Raw genomic sequence first — 21,954 nt, 5'->3', positions numbered from 1 at the left:
CAATTTTGAAAAATAGTTTTGCAGGGTACATCAATCTGGGTTGGAGGCTGTTTTCCTTTAGGGCTTGAAATACATCACTCTAAGCTCTTCTTGCCTTGTGGGTTTGCATTGAGAAGTCTGCTGTGATTTTGATGGGCTTTCCTTTGTATGTGGTTTGTTTCTTTTCTCTCACTGCTGGTAGAATTTTGTTCTTCTGTTGGGTTTCTGGAATCCTAACTATTATATGCCTATGTGTAGATTGTTTTTGATCAAGGCTAATTGGAGTCCTATATGCCTCACTTATTGGTGTGTCAAGTTCTTTTCCCCTGCTTGGGAAGTTTTCTGCCATCACTTCTGTGAACAGTTTTTTTTATGTCATCTGCACTCTCTCCTATTTCTTCATTGACTCTGATCAGTCTTATGTTATTCTTCTTTGCATCGTCTAGCAGCTGCTGGATTGATTTCTCGTGTTCCCTTACAATTTTAAAGCAATTTTTGTTTTCCTGGTACTAATTGCAATCTGAAATTCTGTCCTCACATTGGTTTATTCTACTGTGTAGACTTTCAGTGGAGTTTTTAATTTCCTGGAAATCTGTTTGTATCTGCTTTGTGGATTCCATTTCTTTCCTGTGTTGGGATTCCATCATGTTCCTCAGATCCTCTAGTTTTTTATCTGTGTCCTCTCTAGATTTATTAATCATGTCTTGCACTATGGGCACAATCTGTGCTGTTATCTGAGAAATTATTTCTGATTTCATTTTTCCCAGATCCTCTTTTGTTGCCAGTTCAGGGAGTCCAGGTGGTTGAGTATCAGATTGTTCCATCTTGTTTCCCTTTGGGGTTGCTGTAGATGATCTGGAAGTCTGTTTTTGAGGCTTGTTTACATGTCTTCTCATTTCCACGGGGCAGGGGTGGGAGTGCTGCTGGCACCCATGTGGCTCACCTCCACCGCCCTGGGAGCAATGGAATGGCAGCCAGGGAGCCTCCTCCTGGGCACTGGGATTGTCTCACCTCCTCTGCCCTGGGAGCGGTGGAATGGCGGCCAGGGAGCCTCCTCTTGGGCGCTGGGATTGGCTTACCTCCTTTGCCCTGGGTGTGGTGGAATGGCAGCCAATGAGGCTCCACCTGGGTGCTGGGATTGGCTCACCTCCTCTGCCGTTCGAGTGGTGGAATGACAGCTGGGGAGCCTCCTAGGTGCTGGAATTGGCTCACCTCCCCTGCCCTGGGAGCGGTGGAATGGCGGCCGGGGAGCCTTCTCCTGGGCGCTGGGATTGGCTCACCTCCTCTGCCCTGGGAGTGGTGGAATGGTGCCCGGGGAGCCTCCTGTCTTAAAGCTTTTTAATACAGTTGAATCATCTGGTTGGAACCAGCTTGATGGAAGCTGTGTTTTTAACGTGGGCATTGAAAAGGGTCTGAGCACAAGCTGATTGTTGGTTTTTAGCCTTCTGGTGGGATAAGACTGGCAGCTCCTACATAGAACTTATTGATTCCACTTCTTTGCATGTGGCAGAATTCTATTTCATTGTACTTAAAAAAGTAGTAGTTTATTTATTTCATAAAGATCTCCAGGTAAGGAGGATCTTTGTGGTAACCCCAAGTAAATGATGGTTTGAGGAAGGAAAAGTGTGTCACAGAAGTGTCCTTTATATTTATTCTCTACCTTTTCAGCACATTTCAGAGGGAAAGAATCAGAGAAAAGATGAGAGTTGACTCCTGACCCTTTCTGCTGCACTCAAAGAATCTTTTTCTTTTATTGAGAAAGCAGGCCAATCCTTGAATTCTATCTCTAGCTTCCCTGTCACCACACAGCCTGGAAATCACTAGCAGTTAAAAACTCTGATGAGGAGGAGTGATATGTGTAAGAGATCAGCCTGGCCTGGAGCTGTAAGAAGGATAATGGATGGCAGCCCAGCTTTTACCCATAATTTGCATACACAGAAATGTGAAGCAGATCTGTCAGGGAAATCAGCTGCAGATGTTTAGCTTAGCACTTGATGGAAATGCAGTGCTTTTTCTTCTGCTGCTCCTCTTGTCCTAGGAAGGCAGCCTTGTGTTAGAGATGTGCCATTTGTGTTTAATTATATACCATGGTCGTACTGTGCACACAGTGCTATCCTAGTTTTCCCTTTAATTGTACCATGAAAAGGGCTTTGCAGGTTGAGGAGGGAATAAGAATTGGAGCTTTTAAAGGCTGAGTGCACAAAATATGAAGGATTTTCTAGATTCATCAATAACTACCTGCCATGTTTCAGGCTACCAAGGTAAACAATGTAGTGACTTGCTCCACTGAGCCTGTGGTGTTTGTCATTTGGGAGATGCTGGTCATTTGTGGCTCCATAGAAGTTTATGGCAGCATACAGTTGTATCTTTTATTGTTTTCACCCCAACTAAGTCTTTTCTGGGTGGGGTAGGGGAGTAGAGATGGGGTTGGGGGGATTGAGCCCAGGGCCTCATGCAGGCTGACAGTTACATCTCCAGCCCTCACCCTGACTAGAAAAAATCTTATCCATTAGCTATGTTCCTGATACAAAGAAAATCATGCAGTAGTTAATGATAATGAGGAGGAGAGGCAAGGTACAGAATAAAAATTATTTTTAGGAGTAATAATAATCAGGAGAACCATAAAGATTAATTTGAGAATCTAGGGTAGCATAGTTAACCATGTGCAATTGTATGTATTTTTTACGCACTTATCTGTAATTCGCCCTCAGATATCTTTATTAATAATCACCTGGAGTAAATAGAATTAATGATATGGAAGCTGTATCACAGTTCTATTCCAGATTGTCTGCCCCTATTGTCAGGATTTCCTCATTCTTAAGAGTGTTGATTCCCAGCCCAGTCCAGTTTGAGGTAAAGAAAGGGCTGTGGATGTCCTTAATAGAAGATAAATTCCTGAATCATTCAGTCAAAATGGAGGTCAGTGAATAGTAAGAAAGAAAGTACAGGGGAGAGGTTGAGTCAACAAACCATTGTGGTCCTGTCCATGATGTTGATGAAGGCAGTGTCCACTTAGACAGGAATACCCTTTGCTGTCACCATCATGTTAGCTGTGTGTGAATTGTGTGGGAGGTTGGAAAGACAGGCAGAAGAATGCTGAGACAGCCCTGCCCCACCTTTCCCCACGGGCTTTCAAATGCTCACTCCTCTGGGCTTGTCTCTGCCACCAGGTATGGGGCTGATGTTACCAGGAAATCACTTCCCGTTAGAATAGAGCTATATCAGTCAGACCTAGTTCTTACATACAGCGGCCATACGCCTTGAAGTTTGAAAAGACTCCCCACCATTATGTCTTGGAGGAAAAGGTTGGGAAAAGTGCTCAAATAATTTTCAGGGGCACTCATTACTTTTTAAAAGTCTGAATTCATCCTAGATCCCTGTAGACTTGACTTCAGGGCCTTTGCTTTTCTGTATCTCTGTCTTAGAAGCTCCAGGTCTAGAACACTGGTGCTCAACAGAAATTTTCTCATCCTTTTCTTATTGGCCTGCTTTCAAACAATTTCTAATACAAATGGAAAGATTTCCATAAAAGAGATTAAACAACCTCCCAAGCTCACTCTTTTTTGTGTTTCACATTTCTCATAAGATGTCCTCCTTTTACTTCTTTTGTCCTAAGTGAGGTTCAGGAATAGATAATTATAATCTTCATTCTTATTCTCCTTTCAAAAGAATCCAAGTCATATTGGCTTGGGGTGCTTGGTTGCTTTCCTAACCTTAACATGCCAGCTTATTCCCTGTGGAATCAGAAATGAAATACTGTATCATGTGTCCACTACGCTGATGTGGGACCCTTCTCAAAGTTAACATCTTAACAAGCCCTGTCATTTCCTCATTTTTCAGAAGAACTTTCTCTGGTGACTAATTAGCCTGGTCTGTTGAAACTCGAATTGATCCTTTTGTCCAGAGCCAGAGGAAGGAGAATATGCCAAGATGGTGTTTCTTTGGACCATTTACAGTGAGGCTTTGCTAAGGAGGCCCTCCTAGATTTGTCCTTGGGAATGCTAGCAGACTGTTCCTCCATCCAAAGAGGCAAAAATGCCATTTAGTATCATGACTTGACTTTCTATTCACAGTTTCTGGCTCCCAAAGAAAAACCAGATGAAGACTCAGCAGCTGTATTGGAAGAAGGTGGTGATGTGGACGATTTAGTAAGTACTTTTAATGTATATCAGGTACTCTACAGACCCATGCAGCCACAAAAGCTGCTTATCATAGACTTGTTTCTTATTTGTGTTTTAATTTCTAACACACCAGAAGCTCCTTACACTATTATTTATTGCCATTATAAATTTAACCAGACAGGTAATTTTGTAATGGAAATCTTTGTATTCTGTGGTTTCAACTACATTGTTCATTCAGATTAATCCTTACTATTGAAGGGCTAAAAAGAGCTAGAAGGGCTAGTACCAAAATGTTATAATTTACAGAAACTGCTCTTAATCAAAAATAAGCAATACATCATGCAATTTGTGTGGGTTGGCAAATAAAAATAGCTTTTAAAAAGCCAGTTTGGTTTAAGCGTTCTCAATTAATATAAACAAACTAAACTGATAGGCATTTGAGGATTTCTGGGTTCGTTATACCATGTGTAAGTACCTGGGAAACTGTGTGAACGTTGGCTTTCTCATCCATCTTTCTGTTTGGAAACTTCTTCCCTTTAAGCCTGATAACTGTGCAGCAAAAACTACATGCTGTACTTTTACCCTTTTTGTGGAGAAGTTCTTAGTACTGAAATGAGGAAATATTTGGTATTTAATTCCTAAAATAGCAGTGAGTAGTGTGCAAGTCCATACATACTTGCTTTTCAGCACACTCTCTGTCATCAGAGCAGCATTGGTCTGCAGGTGCCCTGGTTTCTTTCTAAATATGTTCTTGTTTGCAGCTGGACATGATGTAGGTCACGGACATGTGTCGAATCAGAGTTGCTATATCCTTGGCACTGAGAGCTCCGATAGAACAACCTGGAGGAGGCTGCCCCGGGAACCAGAAGCTTTGGAGATCATCCCAGAAGTGAATCACCCTGAGTCTCTGGGAAGGGAATGCACATATGTTTAGACCCTGTACAAGTTTATAAAGTTATTGTTATTTTCTGATTGGCATGTTATTTCTTTTTGGTCTTATTCTTCTTCATATATTATGAACATGCTTTGAAATTTCTAGAAAATAGATTTCATCCTGAGCTGCTGTATTGGTGAGGATTGCAGCCCTTGTGAAGTGATTAGTGTCTCATCTGGAGCCCTGGCATGGTCATTGGTGAATTTCTTACCCCTTCCCAGGAGCCCTTTGTCTGATCCTCTAGTGACAATACCAGTTTATGCTGATGGAGCAATAGTGTTTATTTCCTACCAACAGGTAGCTGAGTTAGGGAAATCATGGGTAAGGGCTGACCCATTTCTCTTTTTAGTTAAGTCTTTTAATCATCACATTACCTTTGTCCATATACAGGTGATTTTCTTTCACCAGAGTAGGAAGAGGAAGAGTTTCCCAGCATAAGCATTTTAAGCAGGGAGTAGTGATAATGCTTTAATGAAAAAAAGTCCTCTATTGGCGCAACCTCTACCATACCAGTGTACCTTGGAGAAAAAACTAAAACAGAAATTCACTCCCAGTGATTAAGATTATATCATCCTACTACTCTCTATGTACAGACCTCAGAAAGTTTGGTAATGTTAAAAGACTTCTTCCTTAATTTTCCAGTCTTTCCCATTGCTACCTAAGTTAGATTTCATATCTCTCTTGATAATGTTTTCTTTCTGAAAATGAGAAAACAGTAAAGCCCTTATTTTCTTTTTTCCTGTTCTTAAACTTCTTATTGCCCAATTGCTTATATCCCCAGCATCCCTATAAATGGTTACAGAGAGACTTGACTTCATCTTGCAGATGTCATGTTAAAGAGGTTAAAGGCATAAATAATTCATTCCTCTGTGAATTGCTATTGACTGTCTTAAAAACAAACAAACAAGCTTTCAGTGTGTGCAAGGAATGAAAGACCCTCCTTGCATTGATTGAAAATGGATCTCCAAGATGGAGCATCATTTCTGCTGAGGGGAGATGAGTGATTTACTTTGGACCTCTAAGATCTTCCCCTCGATGTTCTATACTCTTGAATCAAACTTGCCATGCAGGCATCCAGTTAAAGCAACCCCAACAAAGGATGCCATGTCAGACTGTCCAATTGGATAGCTAAAGCCCAGGGGATGTTTGTGACTTGAACAAAATGAAGGCATTCTGAGAATCACAGAGTGAAAACTTTGTTCTCTAAATTGTGCCATATTTTTGTTGGATCCTCCTGGCAGTATGTATCACCTCAGTAAGTATGGCCACAATAAACACGCCCTGTCTTTGGCAATTTAAGGAATTCCCTTTGAAAGCATGAATCTTTTAAAAAAGTCAGGTTAGACCTACTGATACTTTCTGATTTAGGTTGTATGTGGCAAGAAGAAATGAGAAAGAAAAAGGACTAATTGGCTATGTAATTTCCATATCCATTGCATATAGACCCAGTATATGTGCTCTGTAGACTTCATCATAGCATAATATTGATGAAGGAATTTTGAATGACTATATCAGGGTCCCATTTCCTTGAAATGGGATATGCAGATCTACAGAAGTCCCAGATATTCTACTGATATCTTGCCTTGGAAAGCAGCAAGCCCTGAGCTGTCATCAGTCAGCTACAGGTTAGTCCTTAGAAGTCCAGTAGGCCTGCACATGAGAAGTTTGTGTGTAGACAGACTCTAGTCTCTGTCCCCTTTGGTCTCCTACTGAAATTTATTGACTTAGAAGACATAGATAAAAGGAGGTGACTCACCTCCCAGTCATAAGGCATTTAGCCCTATGCATTTCCTCCTTGAGGGTAAGGGTTGTCTCATTGTTAACCCCTATTATAACTGGGTGTGATGGTGCATACCTGTAATCCCAGCTGCTCAGGAGGCAGCAGCAGGAGGATTGAAAGTTTGAGGCCAGCCTGCGAACTTAGCCAAACCTTGTCTCAAAATAATTTTTAAAAGGGCTACAGATGTACCCCAGTGGTAAAGTGCCTGCCTAGCATGTGCAAGGCCCTGGGTTCAATCCCCAGGACCGCCAACAACAACAGAAAGAACCATTGCTTTAAATATTGGCTTTTAATCCTTTACCAGTTAAATTACAAATAAAATTTACAATGTTGGAAAATTATTTAGAAAACCATGTTGGGGTTAGGCAATTTTTTGTTTTTGTTTTTTCTCCAATTCCAGGATGATTTTAGAAATAAATGGACACAGATCTATATTTGTATTTTGAACATGTGCAGTACTAATCAGTCTTTGCAGCCAATTTTGATTCAGCTAGGAGATACTCTGGTTTCACATCCTTCCTGCTTCTCTCCCTCAGGTATTCTAGGTTCAAAACACAAGGTGCTGGCCCATCAGAGAAGATAAAATGTGGGGACACACTGTGGGCGGCAGAGAGAAGACTAGGCTAGTCTAGATTCCAGGCTCAAGTTGCTTCGTGGCCTCTGTGAGGATGCTGTACCTCCCCAGCAGCGTCATAGGCTTATTATAAGCTACAGCACGGCCTGAAGTACCCTGTAGACTCTTAAGATGCTTTCCACCGATAAGCTGGTTTTATGAGTGCTACAAATAGAAAGTATTGGCAGGACATACAGACTTTTAAAATAGGTCTACTTTCTTCAGTATCTTTATTTCCCTCTTAGAACTTTGAGTCTTCCAGTGACAAGTTTCATAATTTTACCTATTGCTGTTAGACTTGCATTTGCTTATCTAGTTATTGCCTGAAAAATTAGTCTCTGTTTGATCAAAGGAAGTGGATTAGGACCTGGAGTTGGTTAGGGTGACCATGCATCCCTGCTTACCAGGGAATCGTCCTGGCATAATTAAATTAATATTGCTCTTTCACTCTCAGAAATATGCTTGAGCAGATTATAGATTATATGGCCACTCTAGGTTTTGAATATATTGTAAATATTGCATCCGGGACCCAAGGAATGGCTGTGTGCCACCATGCCCCTCTCTTGGTAACTCTGTAGAGCTAAATGCACAAGGATCAAATTACAAAATAGAAATCAGCATACTCCTCTCATATTAGCCTGTTATAAAGATCTTTGGAGCAGCTAGGTTGTAGTTTATGGCTTAGATTTTGAGTCTGCCTTCTACATCCAGACCTTATCACCAACCGCTGGCAAGCCTGAGATGGCAAAGGCTTCTTACTGAGCCTACCCAGAAGGAGTAGATCCTGGCTTCTTGCCTGCCTGGAAACATGGAGCAGAAGTGGAAATGTATGTAGTGTTTGACACACATATAACCTAACTTGGCCCAATCACCAGTCATATCTGTATGGTCTTGTAGCAGGTGGGGAATATTAGGTGGGGCTGGGGAAAGGGGCTTCCCCAGCTCACACTTTACCTCCATGTAAGTGTGTCTGCCTAATCAAAAGAAGAGTTACTAATCCCTGCTTAGTGTTGGTTTCCTGTAGTCATTTTGGAAAGGAAGGAAATGCTCCTTTTCTCCATCTAAACATCATCCAAGACTGGACTTCCTTTAGAGAGGCATAATGGCATAGTGTTTCAAAGCATCACCTGGATGTTAGATATGCCACGCTTTATTAAATCTCACTGTCAGTAGCACTTAACAGCTGCATGGTCTTATCAAGTCCTTTAACCTCTGTAAGCAACAAAATAATGAAATCTCTTGCATTTTGTCTGTGAATACAATGGCTTGGGAGAAGACAGAATCTTCTCAAAGGTGATTCAGAGATGGTTTTTCAGGAGCTGCTTGGATAGTGGGAACAGGTGCTTCCTAGAATGAAAAGGAAGCAGCCCTAGACACATGTCCCATCCTCAGCTCACGTTGCACATTTCCCAGGCCCACCTGCCTTGCACTGCAGCACTGTGGGGCAGTTGAGGGTACTGATGGGGGCTGTGGCAGACCTGAGATGGAGTCTTAGCATGGGTGAGTGTCTAGATTTCTCAGAGCCCCTCCCTGTTACCTTTTCAGTATGCTGGAGGTTGTAACCATCCCCACAGGGTTAACATTAAGATTAATGAGTGCATATTCTTAACAGCATAGTTTGTTGGTAAACCAGTATGGGAAATAAAGCTTACTTTGCAGCAGAATTCCTCCTTAAGAATGGATCTGGATTCTTGGGTAAATACTTCTGACTACTACTTGGAAGGTGGGGGAGGTGGCAAAGTAGGGAGAGGGTTTTGGAAGGAAAGACAGCAGGAGAAACCAAGTGGCCCCAGGGGTGGTCTGGCTGGTTTCCAGCCTTGAGTTGATGAAGTTTATATCATAAATGAAGGCAGAGCTGAAGGTGGGTGAAGAGAGAGAAGAGTGATGGGCTAGTGGCAGAGGACAACGTCTTTGGGGAGGTGAGAAGCCCAGATGTCGATGGACAGCCTATTCTTAATTTGTTCTGGGTGGGATGTGAATCTTTCTCTCCCCACTGAATATTCAGCACAACGTCCATTTCTCAGCAATATGTTTGGAGTTGGTTATTTTAGGGGATGTGTATCGGCGCTGGAAATTGAGACTTGTTTCAAGGAGGCCAAGAGTAAAAGCAGGCTGCATAGGGCGTCCAACCATCTCTGTGTTATGTGGATGCTTTGCTGGTTGAACCTGAAATTGGTCAAGGGTATTTGAACTCTGCTTTTCTGTAGAAGCCCCTGTGGTTCCATCTACAGCCAGAATCAAGCATCTTTGTAACTTACCTTTCACAGTTAAGAACAAAAATGAACTCTGTGAAGATAACAGCTCAGCCAGCAAAGCATAAAAGGTAGCATGTTTGGGACATTTGTCCTTGCTCAGAATTTTAAAATTGCATTCCAAGATATTGATTTGAGTTTGATTCAGTGAGCACAAACTGGGGCAAGATTGAATACTCTCCTAAATCACACGTATATTTCATGCAGCCATATTGTTTTTGTTATTTATTTCAAGGAAGCTGGATCTGTCAGTGGTGCTAAGATTACCCTGCTAAGGGATCTTCTCTGATAATTTTGAAACAGATTTCTCTCTGCCCTCCCACTGGAGTCAGAAACAGTCATCCTGCCCAGAAGCAGAGGGATAGACATAGTGAAATCCTGGCAAATCTAGATAATCTTAATAATTCATTCATTGCTTTTCTCTATCTCTGCCCTAGTAAGAATAGAATGTTGTGAAACTTGTTCTATTTCTTATCAATTTGCATTGATATTGCACAGAAATTACTAAAAGGTGGAAGAAAGAGACAGTCAGTTGATATTTTTGAAGCCAGACGGTGCAATTCCCCAACCCTACCTGGGGAATATCAAAGAGGGGTTGGAAAAACCCAGCAGAGTCTGTTTTGTTTCTCCAGCTTTAGCAACATTCATAAACCATCTACATCAATGCAGAGTTCCTGTATCCTGTGGCCCAGCGCTTGCCAGATGAGAAGAGTGGGGTTTGCCACCGTCCTGAGGTTTGTAAATGTGTTCATCTCAGAGAAGATTGGAGTTTATCTTGGGCTAGATGGAAAGTTGAAGGATGAGATCTGTGCAGAGTTACAGAAAGACCAGTCCACTCTTGGCTTTTTAAACATTTACGTCAAATGGACAGAACTGAGACAGGCATCTCCCCTGCCTCTGTCTGAAGGAGATGGGGAATGGGGGCTGGGGAACTCTGGCTGTTGGGAACATTCCACTTGCAGGTCATCCAGAGCTGATGGGAGGTAGAGGAATAAAATGGTTAGAGTCTTGGTGTTCTTCAAAGTGATCTTGGGAGTCAAGACACTCATTTTAGTCATCCTTTTAGAGCAACCCATATGCGTTTCTTGAATGATCATTATTTACAAGGTTTGACCAGAGGTGACCTTACACTGTTTTCAGATATATTCTCATAACTTGGAGACCACTGCAGATAACCAAAAGGATGTCTCATAGGCCCTACGGACAATTTGAGTGAAAGTTTTACTCAACAGCAACATAAACATGTCTGAGTACAAAAGACAAGTTTCCATTTCAAAGGGTGGTTGTTCTTTAACAGCAGGAGGGTCTAGGGCTTGTATTTATTTAAGTAGATCCCAGAGATGAAGGCCCCCCCTCCCATCTCTCTATTCGAATGGGTAAACAGGAGGCAGTGTGAAGGACAGCGTGACTTTTGGGAAATCCAGAACTCTAATAGGTCCGGTAATCTGTTTCATAGGCTCTTTCATTAATCATGTTAAGATGAACTCATTTATGCCAAAGATTGCAATTTTTAAATTTTCTGCATGAAATTTCATATGTATTACCTAAAAACATTCAAGGAACAAGAATTTGAAGAGAAGAATTTTTATTATGTTCTATTGTTTGTGTGGTTCCAAAAATGGAACAAAAGGCATAAATGGCTTAAAAAGCTGGTGGTCATTTAAATTTGCATCCTAACTTTTTAAAATTTAAAATGCTACAAAACATGTTCTTAGAAGGAATGAAATAGGCCCGGGGATTTAGCTCAGTGGTTTCGCCACCTGCTACGCAAGCGCAAAGACCCGAGTTCGATCCCCGGTACCAAAAAAAAAAAAGAAGGATTGAAATAAAGTGAGTACTTGCTGTCCTCATTGGTGTCATGGCATGAATGTGATGTTTGCAGTCAGAGATCAGCCAGCCAGGAGAGCGTTGGTTTAAATAATAGGAATGCCAGCTAACATTGCTGTAAATAAGGCCTTATTTTCTCCACAGTTCAAGAAATCTGGCATAGCTGCTGGTGATAGCATGGATTGATAATGTCATGAATGAAGACTCTGCAATTCTTTTGGCTTTCTCCTTATCCTGTTCCCTCTGTCAAAGCAGGAAAAGAGGAAAGGGCAGTATGATCTGTGGCTGCTCCCTGCTCAGGCCCAGCAGTGTTCCTAATTCAGCAGACCTCTCTGGGCAGAAATTTGCTATGTGTCCATTCCTAGCATAAAGTGTGGCTGGGAGAGTGGAAAAATCAAATATTATTTTGGCCATTGTAGTTGAAACAGTTCAAGAAATGAGAGAGTGGATATTGAGTTAGCCAACTGCCAGCTTCTTTTACACAGTCCCTTCACTTACTATGTGGTTTTAGTTACTTTTGTGCTGCTATAACAGAATACCCAAGACTGAGTAAATTATAAAAAAGAGAGACTCACTTCTTTTAGTTCTAGAGGCTGGAAAGCCAAAAGTAAAGGAAACTGCTTCTGGCAAGCACCTTGTGTCATCCTGTGGCAGAAGGCAGAAGGGCAAGAGTGGGAAGAAGGCTAGACTCATCCTTTTATCAGGAATTCACTCCCTCAGTAACTATCCCATTCATTAATCCATCCCTCCTGAGAGCAGGGCCCTCATGACCTAACCACTTCTTTTTTTTTTTTTTTGGTACTGGGGATCAAACTCGGGTCCTTGCGCTTGCGCAGCAGGCGACGAAACCACTGAGCTAAATCCCCAGCCCTCTAACCACTTCTTAAAGGACCCATCTGTCAACATGGTCATGGTGGGGTCAACTTTCTAATACATGAACCTTGGGGGATGCGTTCAAACCACAGCATTATGTACACTCAGAAGTTTCACTGGTCTTCTAGACTTTGGCTGTATATATGGCAATTGGTAGGTTTGTTTGAAGTTTAAACTCAGTTCATTGAAGTAACATTTCCCATGGAGTGAGCCAGTATCAGAAACTTCAGTCCCTCCTGCAACACCTGTCTTTCCTCATATCCTCTGTCGTTGCCAGAGATTCTGTAGACATAGAGCTGGAACAGTTCCTGCCATCTGTCAGAAGGCACTGGCTTCCTAGAAGGGACATGGAAAGGCTTACCAGATCCCATCCCTGGCCTTTTTCATTCTCCTTACACCAGAATGTAGGTGCTTTGAGATGTGGAGCTGTTCTGGCCGCTGTCACCAGTGGCCTCAGGGTGTTGCATCCTTGCCAAGTGAGAGATGGAGGAGCAGGCGGAGTAGGAACATGGAATTTTAGTTCTGCGATCTAGGGCTTCAGTGCCATTTAGTGATTCTGTAAGTCCTTTTACATCTGTCTTTTTTCCCAGAAGCCTGCTTTTTAATGTCCCCAAATACCAAGAAGATAAGACCAGCCTGAAGTCTGTATACATTTCAAATCCTGCCTGCTATGGATTGAATATGGTTTGTTCGCTCTTCTCATGCTGAAGTTTAATCCCCACTGAGGTATTAAAAGGTAACCTTTAAAAGGAGGATGAAAACAAACTATAGTTTCTAGAGATGAGACTGTGGGAAATGATTAGGATTAGATAAGATCATTATAGTGGAGCCCTTGTAAGTGAATCCTGTTGAATCTGTAAGAAGAGGGAGAGAGACCAGACATAGACACAGACATGCATGCTCCCTGTCCCTTGCCGTGTGATCCTCAGTGCCACCTCAGGACTCTGCAACCAGAAGACTGTCACCAGATACTGCTACTGGATCCTGTACCTCTAAAACCATGCAGCAAAATAAACTTCTTTATTTAAATAAAGAGTAGCCTGCCCCCGGTGTTTTGTTACAGTAATGAAAAATGGACTAATATACTGCCTCTACTATATCCTGGCTATGTGACCTCGGCTCAGTTAATCATTTTTAGCCTCTGTTTCTACAAACTGTCAGACTTTGTGTTGACCTAGCTTCCAGGGTTGTAGGATGAAATGAGGATATGAACCACATAAAATGCTTGCCACATGGTGCCCAGTATATATTTTCCATTATTATTGGCCTTTCCCATTCTATATTCTTTATCTACTCCAGCACCTGTTTGACTTTAAAACAACCTGATCTGCCAAGAATAGGTACCCCTTACCCTACCTGGATTAGCTGGCAAGTAATGACACTCAGAGTCCTAACTCCAACTTTGACAGTAACTTGTTGTGCGAAATGTGCATTTCTCACGTAGGCCAGCCATTTTCTTGGGCTAAATGGACAGCTGCCTCTTAGGCAAGGTTGGAGGCAGAAGAGGAATTGGAAACTGAGAACTAAAAGATACCTTGAGTTGTAGATGGGAGGAGCTCTGGGTGGGGGCAAGGCTCGGAATCTCAGCGGGTCAGTCACAGTGTATCCCTTTACCTGGCTCCTTTGTTGAAAGATTTTCCTGCCTTCATTCCAAGTCCCTGGGCCCTGGATCCTCCAACAGTGTCAGGGTTAGATGCCTTTTAGGGGCGACTTTGATTAGTGTCCTGATAGAGCCTTTATTACCACTCTTAAACTGCCATCCGCCTACTGGCAAAGGGAGGCAGGGAAAGTACATGGTTTAATTAATAATCCAAGCAGAGAGGACACTTGAAGTTTAGGCTGAAGGGTATAGTGAAGGCGGGGGAAGAGGGGTTGCTCAGGCATATAAATGTGTGATAGTAGAGGGACAAATATAATCCCTTGACTTCACATCTGTAATATTTGTACACGCACAGACTCAAACCCTCTAACGTACACGGTGGATACATTTTCATTCCACACCCATGGCATGATCTCTGTGACCCACATACATGCACATTTCTCTTACTGGGATACTGGTTGTGGCATTTATCTTGCAAGAACATGAGTCATATTGGATTAGAAGCCCACCCTGCTCCTATGTGACCACATCTTAATTACATCAGTAAAGACTAATAATTCCGTATAAGGTCACATTCTCAGTAGGGTATGGAGGGTTAGGACATGACTTCTGTGGGTGGGACATAAGTCAACACATGGATATGTGTATGTCAAGGGGAAATAGATTGAGCTGGGAACACAAAAACAGGCCTTTGGGGAGTGGTTTTGTATCTGACGCATACCAAAGTCAGCATCTGGAATATGGAGTGCAATAATTTTAGTCATTTTCTTCCTATAAATACAAGTGTGTGTGAGATGTTCTTGCTTTGTGAGGAGGTGATAAACACTTATCCATCTTGTATAAGTGGAAAATGTCAAGACTGGTAAACTGAGGCAATAGTCCTGTGTTTGCATTTATTAAGAATGTGATTATAAACAAGCCGAGTGTTCTGTCAATGTTAATTGCTGTTGGTATGTGTGTGCCTACATCCTTTTATTCATGCATTCTTGTACACTGTGAGGAGAGAGCACATGGTTAGGATCTTACCTGTCCCAGCAGGTGACCTTGTCCTTTTATGTTTGTCCTGTGGAATATTATGTGGGCTACTGGGATCTCCTCCAACACCAAGTATGGCAGGAAGGGCTGGCTCTTTGTTGATATCCCAGCTGCCCACACAGGTTCTTGTGCCTACCCATTCTCAGCCTATAAAATTCAATTTAATAAACAGATTGAGCACCTTTTACATTCAAAAGCCTCCTGGGCACTCCAGAAGATAAGAGTTTGAAGATCACACATTGCTTGTCCTCTAGAAGTTCATGGCCCAGTAGGGAGAGAAGTTCACAAAGAGCCAGAATCCACAAGAGGAGAGGGCTGTAAAAGGGACACGAGAAGAGTTTCAGAAGCATTTATTTCAGTCTTGCTGACTAGGGATGCTTTCTAGTGTTGGTGGTATTTAAATGACCATGAATTGAACATAATTTAATCGAAAGGAGCAGACTGTTTAAATAGAGGACACAGCAGAGGTCAGGGAGGCTCAGGAAAGGGTAAGTGGTGTGGTTTGCCCAGAGGTGAAGTGCACGATGGAAAGTGGAGATTAGTTAGCTGACAAAGACAGGGTGATTGTAAGGGAGAACCTCTGCTTCTGAAGAGAAAAGCAATCAGATGGGCACTTCCGTAAGGTCACACTGACAGCAAGCAAGGTGCCTGTAGGAAGGGAAAGCTTGCAAGAAGTAGGGTGCAGGAGAGCCACACAGACTGCTGAAACAGCCTCAGAGGGAGATAATGAGGGTCCAGACCAGGGCAGCCCCTGAGGGAGGTGATTCAGAGTGGCCTGAGAGTCACTCTGTGATATGGCCGTATTCTCTCCCCCTTGCAGACTGAGATCCTTGGGAAGAGGTGGCCCACGATCAATGGCATGTGTCCATAAGTCCCCTCAAGCCACTTGTTGGGCCAAGTTAGTGTCCTTAGCCTCTCCCCTCTTCTCTCAGAGCAAGCCGCTGGGCACGGTTACTGCTTCTCCTGGACACACCTATACCCCTCTGGCCTCGGTCACATCCCTCCCTGACCTTTTCCCTTTTTTCAGGAAAGGGCTCACACTTTGCCACCTTCTGTTTTCTGCAGCCTCCTTCTACAAAGCTCTCACTTCTATCGCCTTTGCCTGTGTACCCTGGGGAGGAGGAAACCAGAACAGGGCACTGTCCTCCCAGGGCTGCAGGTATGCCGGCTTTGACCTTGTACACTTGAGGAGCATTTACACCATGCACTCTGTCCTGCCTGGCTCTGGGCTCCTGTTCACAGATCCTCTACTTCAGAAGAAGGAGGGTAAGAAACACAGAGGCTGGCTGTTGGGAGATCCAGGCAGGCTGGAGATTGGCTCTTGGAGCAGAGGCTCCCTGTCTTTGCTGCCCATCTTTTCTAGAGCGCTTTGACAACTCCCAATGGCCAGCCACAGGCCCAGTTCGTTAAATCAGGGTAGGAGCCAAGTAGTAGTAGATCCCGGGTGATTTCATGTATAGCTGACTTTGGGAGCTGTGTCCTGGTACTTCTTGGCAACATGTAGCTCTAAATATTGGTGAGAAGTGAGTTTAGTTGCTCCTTCCTGTAGATATGGAAGCATTTGGACTCTGCATCTTAAGGCTAGATTGAACAAGGTAGGGATTCTTGAGTGTCCCCTTGAAACGGAACTCTTACATGATCTCTTGGTGTAAGTCAGTGTCCTGCAAAGATGTCTCCAATTTCCTGCCTGCCCTCTCCCCTCTTGGCTATAATGGTTCAATAGCCTCCAGCCTGAACCCTCCTATTCTGTCTCGAGCCTTCTGTTCATTTCATGGAACCAAAGAGCACAAAAGCCTGCTAGAGTAGAGATGGGTTAATTTAAGGTCCTACTCAGTCTAATTAAGACATCTCCATCTTCCTTCCTTTGAGTTGTAAGTCTCATATGACAAGCCCAGACAAAAGAAGAACTCTACACCCCACTTCTTCCTGGCAATAATATGGTGAAATGGTGCTAACTCCAGCAAGGGTTAGTGTTGAGGATACAAAAAAAGAGGGGATGGTCTAATGTGTTAATATAAAGGATCATTTCTAGGACATTACAAAGGCCCCAAAGCTCCCTCCTCAACTCCTTGTGTTTTTTTTGGTACCGGGGATTGAACTTGGGTCCTTGCATTTGTGCAGCAGGCGGCGAAACCACTGAGCTAAATCCCTGGCCCCTCAACCCCTTGTTTTGAAAATGCACTGTCTTGGTCCATTTTTGATGCTAAAACAATACCACAAAGTAGGTAATTTATAAACGAAAGTATATTTTGCTCACTATTCTAGGGGCAGGGAAGTTCAAAATCAAGAGTTGCATCTGGTGAAGACCTTGCTGCACTATGATGTGGTTCTTATGACAGTGTATGAGAGAGAGGAAAAGGGCCAACTCATCCTTTCTAAGGATGCCACTCCTATGATAATGCACCCACTTCCACTATAATGGCATGATCCATTGATAAGGACAGAGGACTTGTGACTTAGTCACCTCTTAAAGGTCTCACTTCAATGTGGTTGCACTGGGGCCTAAGTCTCCAACACATGAACTTTAGGAGAACACATTCAAACCATAGCTTTTACCTATTTCATTACCATAGCTTCTGGTTTGGGTCCTTGTTAAAATGAAGATTCTCCTAATAAAGGTAATAGCTTAAATTGGTAACAGCTGTTTGTGTCTTGCTGTGGGTCCTTACTATAGACTAAGTTTTGTTTTAGGAATAGTAAAAGAGCATTGAGGCTGAGATGTGGGGCAAGGGATAATACAGAAACAGTGCTGTATGTCAAGGCAAACTTGGTGGCTTTCTAAGTTGTGAGGGCACAACGAGACACCTAGTCATTTACTGTGGCTCCATTCAACTGAGAAACTCATGTCCCAGGGTCTCCTAATAAAGGTAACAGACTACACACACACACACACACACACACACACACACACAGACACACCAGAAAGAAATGTGCCTGTCTATCCTAGAGGTGTTAGGGTTCATTCTCAGAGTTTAAGACCTTCCTTCCACACTAGGTTCTGACGACATAAATAAATAGATAGACCATGATCATAGCCAGTTGGGGACCCATGTAGTAGCCCTATTTATGGCCAGGTACACACCCAACTTTCCCGCAAACACAAGGTTTCCCTAGCAACTTTTTACAGCTACTGACAGAGCATCTTTACATGGAGAACTGCAATGGTTATAATTTTATGTGTCAATTTGACTGAGTTAAAGGATACCCAGATAGCTGGTTAAACATTGTTTTTGGGTATGTCTGTTAGGGTGTGGAAGAGATTAGCATTTGAATTGGCAGCTTCAGTAAAGAAGATTTGCCTTCCTCGATGTGGATGGGCATTGCCTAATCCATTGAAGGCCTGGATAGAACAAAAATGTGGAGGGAGTGGACTTGTTCTCTTATCTGTTGGCGCTGTGACATCCAGCTTCTCTTGCCCTTGAACATCAGCACTCCTAGTTCTTAGGACTTTGGAGATTTATGGCACTGGCCTTCCTGATTCTCCAGCTTGCAGATGGCAGATGGTGGAACTTTTTGGCCTCCATAATTGTGTGAGCCAATTGCTATAAAGACTCTCTTCAATTTCTTAAGTGGCTCCCTGACTTAAAATGGTTCAACTTGAGGGGCCGGGGATTTAGCTCAGTGGTTTCGCTGCCTGCTGCGCAAGCGCAAGGACCTGAGTTCGATCCCTGGTACCAAAAAAAAAAAAATGGTTCAACTTGAAATGTCTAAACTACAATGGTGCAAAAGCAATATTCATTAAGTAGAAATTGTAATTTGAGTTTTGATCTTTTCTCAGGCTAGGCATATGTATTATGATACTCTATCTCAGTGCTGGTGAGTCAGCTGCATGATCACAGGGTAAATAATTTAATAGTCTACTGTGTTGCTAAGGTATGATGTTTGATAGGTGCATTAGTCAACTTTGCATTAACTATAACAAAATTCCTGAGATAATAAAAGGAGTAAAACATTTATTTTGGCTCACAGTTTTGAATGTTTTAGTCCATGGTTGGTTGGCTGATTGCTGTGGCCCTGTGGCAACACAGTTTATCATGGTGCAAGCATTTGGTGGGGGAAGTTGTTCCCCTCTTGGCAGCTGAGAAGAAAAGAGAGAGAGGAAGGGACTAGGATGTCAGGATGTCCCCTCAGGAACCTAACTTCCTTCCCCTGGGCCCCACTTCCCAGTAGCATTGTGGGCTTACAGTAAAGCCTTTAACACACGGACCTTTAGGGGACACTTATCCAAACCATAGCAAGAGGTTGTTAACTGTTTATTAAACTTTGTTAAACTGTTTCGGTATGATATTTTCAACTTATCAGGATATAACTCCATCCTAAGTTGAAGAACACCTCTATCTGTCTCAGTCTCTCTCTCTCTCTCTGTCTCTCTCTCTCTGTCTGTAGTCTTTTTTTTTTTTCTGGAGACCTTTGACAAATGCAGAGATAGAAAATGGGGAGTTCGCTGTGCTTTAGTCCAGAATCAAGAAAAGGTGAAACCTTCTTTTGAATTACAACACTCCCTGCTCCTGAGAGGAGTGGAAAATCCTCCTCTATGGAAATGTTCCCCTGCCCCATTGAGTGGATCTGAGGATCTGGTTCTTAGCACTCTGCTTCCACTTAAATAGAGTGAGCTTGCCTCAGGAAGGAGAACAAGCAGGGAATATAAAGGAGAGCAAGGCAAGGTGACCAACCTATGAAGACCCTTTCTGGCAGAGGTCTCTAGGATTCAGCGGAAATGAAGATGTGGAAGAAGCTCTGATTAATTGCTTTCCAGCCCTGAGATGGCACCTCTATTGCCAGTCAAAGTTTTAATTAATCATGCCAGCAGATGGGCTGTCATGGGCTCTGGCAGCCAGGGTAATGAACTCATTTATTATCCAGCTCCGTCAGTGGGAAACCATTGAAGCTTCTGGGAAAAGAAGAGACACTTCTGATGCCAGAACTCAGGATCTGTACAGTTCGGGAAAAATATCTAGAGATACCTTGATTTCAGGCCTTCCACTAACCCTTTAAAAGGCAAAGTATGGTGTGGAATGGGATTATGACTCAGGTATTTTTAGTTTTTTATTGCTGGGGAATCAAACCTATGGCCTTGCACATATTAGTTGAGCACTCTACCACTGAGCTGCATCCTCAGCCCTTGGAGGAAAAGGTCCTGATAATATGATACCTTAGCTGGAGCTAAAAATGGCCCTGCTTGCTGGTACCCTTTGGACTCACCTGACTGATGAAGTTAAGGTGACAGACGGTAAGCTGTGGCATGTATTCTTAGACACGAATGTGGTAGCAGCTTTCACCAGTTCTCTAGTAAAGAGTCATGCCTGTTCCTGGGTTGTCTCATTCTTAGTGCTAACACTGTGTTATAAGTGTTGCTGAATTAATGAAAGAATGGATGGATGAATGCATAAGCATTGAGTACCCAGCCTGGAAGCCATCTCCATGCAACAAAAAAAGCTTTTAATGAAGATAATTTGGGTCTTTGAGTCCAAGCAGGATTTGATATAAGAATCTGGAACTTACTGCAGACACAGTTCTTAGTTTGGGGCAATGTCATAAACCTCTAACAGCGCTGGACCAGACAATACACAATGAGCATGGCCACTGAAGTATGAGAGGCAGGCCAAGGAATGGCCACAGAAGGTCACAGTTAGCAGGGGCTATGGAGAATGTCTGGGTGAGTCCCTCCCTGACTGAGGAGTCTGAGGACCAAGAGGGTAAAGGGCTTGCCTAAGGCCCTTTTCTGGTCTGCAGCACAGGCGAGCCTGGGGCCCTGGTGAGTGTCTGACCTCTCAGTCCCTGTTCCTTCCATGTCTGCGCACCCCCACCCGCCCGCCTGGGTCACTCAATGCAGCCTTCCTTGTGTCTTTGTCCCTACTGTGCCATTCCCGCCTTTTTAGTTGGCATTTGGGTTTGCATCCATAGAACAGAATCCCACTTTTCTCCTTCTAGGGTTTATGGGAGGAGGATAATTTTGGCTACACCCCCATCTCCTGCGGTGGCCCGAGCCACAAGGATGTAATTGGCCAGAGCCAGGCTCTCCACTTGAAGCGTGTGCACAGGGGAGCAGGCCAGGGCCTCCTCACTGTGAAAAGGTCTGCATTTCTGCTGTACTCTGGTCAACACATCCCTGTCTTTGTTGAACAGTAAACAGAGTAAACAGGGTTTGTTTTCTTCAGCCTGTTTCCTGGTAGCATATCATCATGAATATTTACTAAGTGAAGTTACAAAGCACCCTTAACCCTACTTAAATCATAAATAAAACAAGTATGTCTCTTCCAGAGTTGACACTCTGGCCATGGTACGAAGAAAGAAAGCAGCTACCAATTTATCTATGCCTAGTAAGTACCAGTCAGATTAAGTGGGAGTGTATGACCTGTGGAAAACCTGGTTTGTGTTTTTGCAGAATGACAGCAATTGTTATACAGCATTAACTGCACCAAGAATTCAAAGAAGCACCTCATATACTTTGGGAAAATGAGGCATAGGAATACCAAGGAAACCTCCCAAGTTCACCCAAGTAGTGAATGGTGGAAGCCAGATTCAAATTTAGACATTTTACTGCATGGTCTTCTTATGAAGACAGTGTTTACCCAACCCCAGCAAAGGTGAAATGGATTCCTGGGGTTTTTAAGGTTTACCTCTTCAGAATCATGCTCACACACTCAACCTGTGGTCTCATAGGGCAGAATGAACATTCAGCATTTCAAAGTCTCTTCAGAGCTGGAAAGAGATGGGTTTCTCCAATTAGAAGCAATGGCAAACACGAAAACTATCATCTCAAGTGCCTGAGATGCAGTAGGGAATGGTGAGGACTGTGGCCAACTGTGATGTATACCCGTAACAGGGCATGCACCCATCTCTCTGTATGCATGCCTCCACCAGAAAGACCACACACAGATAGCTGTTTCCTAAGGCCAGTGGCTGTGCTGTCTGCTTACCTGGTCCCCTGCAACACCTG

The 21,954-nt window shown here is 43.2% G+C and overlaps 1 protein-coding gene across 1 annotated transcript in view; it reads left to right on the top strand.

Annotated features, from left to right (window-relative positions):
* Positions 1–5,072, top strand: part of Xrcc5 (X-ray repair cross complementing 5) — a 97,877-nt gene extending 92,805 nt beyond the window's left edge. Inside the window, exons 20-21 of the mRNA XM_087206141.1 lie at positions 4,053–4,127; positions 4,862–5,072. Coding sequence (XP_087062267.1) covers positions 4,053–4,127; positions 4,862–4,876 — 90 coding nt within the window. The 3' untranslated portion in view covers positions 4,877–5,072. The remainder of the gene's footprint in view (positions 1–4,052; positions 4,128–4,861) is intronic.
* The last annotated feature ends 16,882 nt before the right edge of the window (positions 5,073–21,954 follow it).

This window comes from Heterocephalus glaber, unplaced genomic scaffold, assembly GCF_053883595.1.
Source record: "Heterocephalus glaber isolate CG9 unplaced genomic scaffold, H.glaber_assembly_v1.0 deba00000621, whole genome shotgun sequence".
In the NCBI taxonomy this organism is placed as follows: domain Eukaryota; kingdom Metazoa; phylum Chordata; class Mammalia; order Rodentia; family Bathyergidae; genus Heterocephalus; species Heterocephalus glaber.
This window is presented reverse-complemented; position numbering and strand designations above follow the sequence as displayed.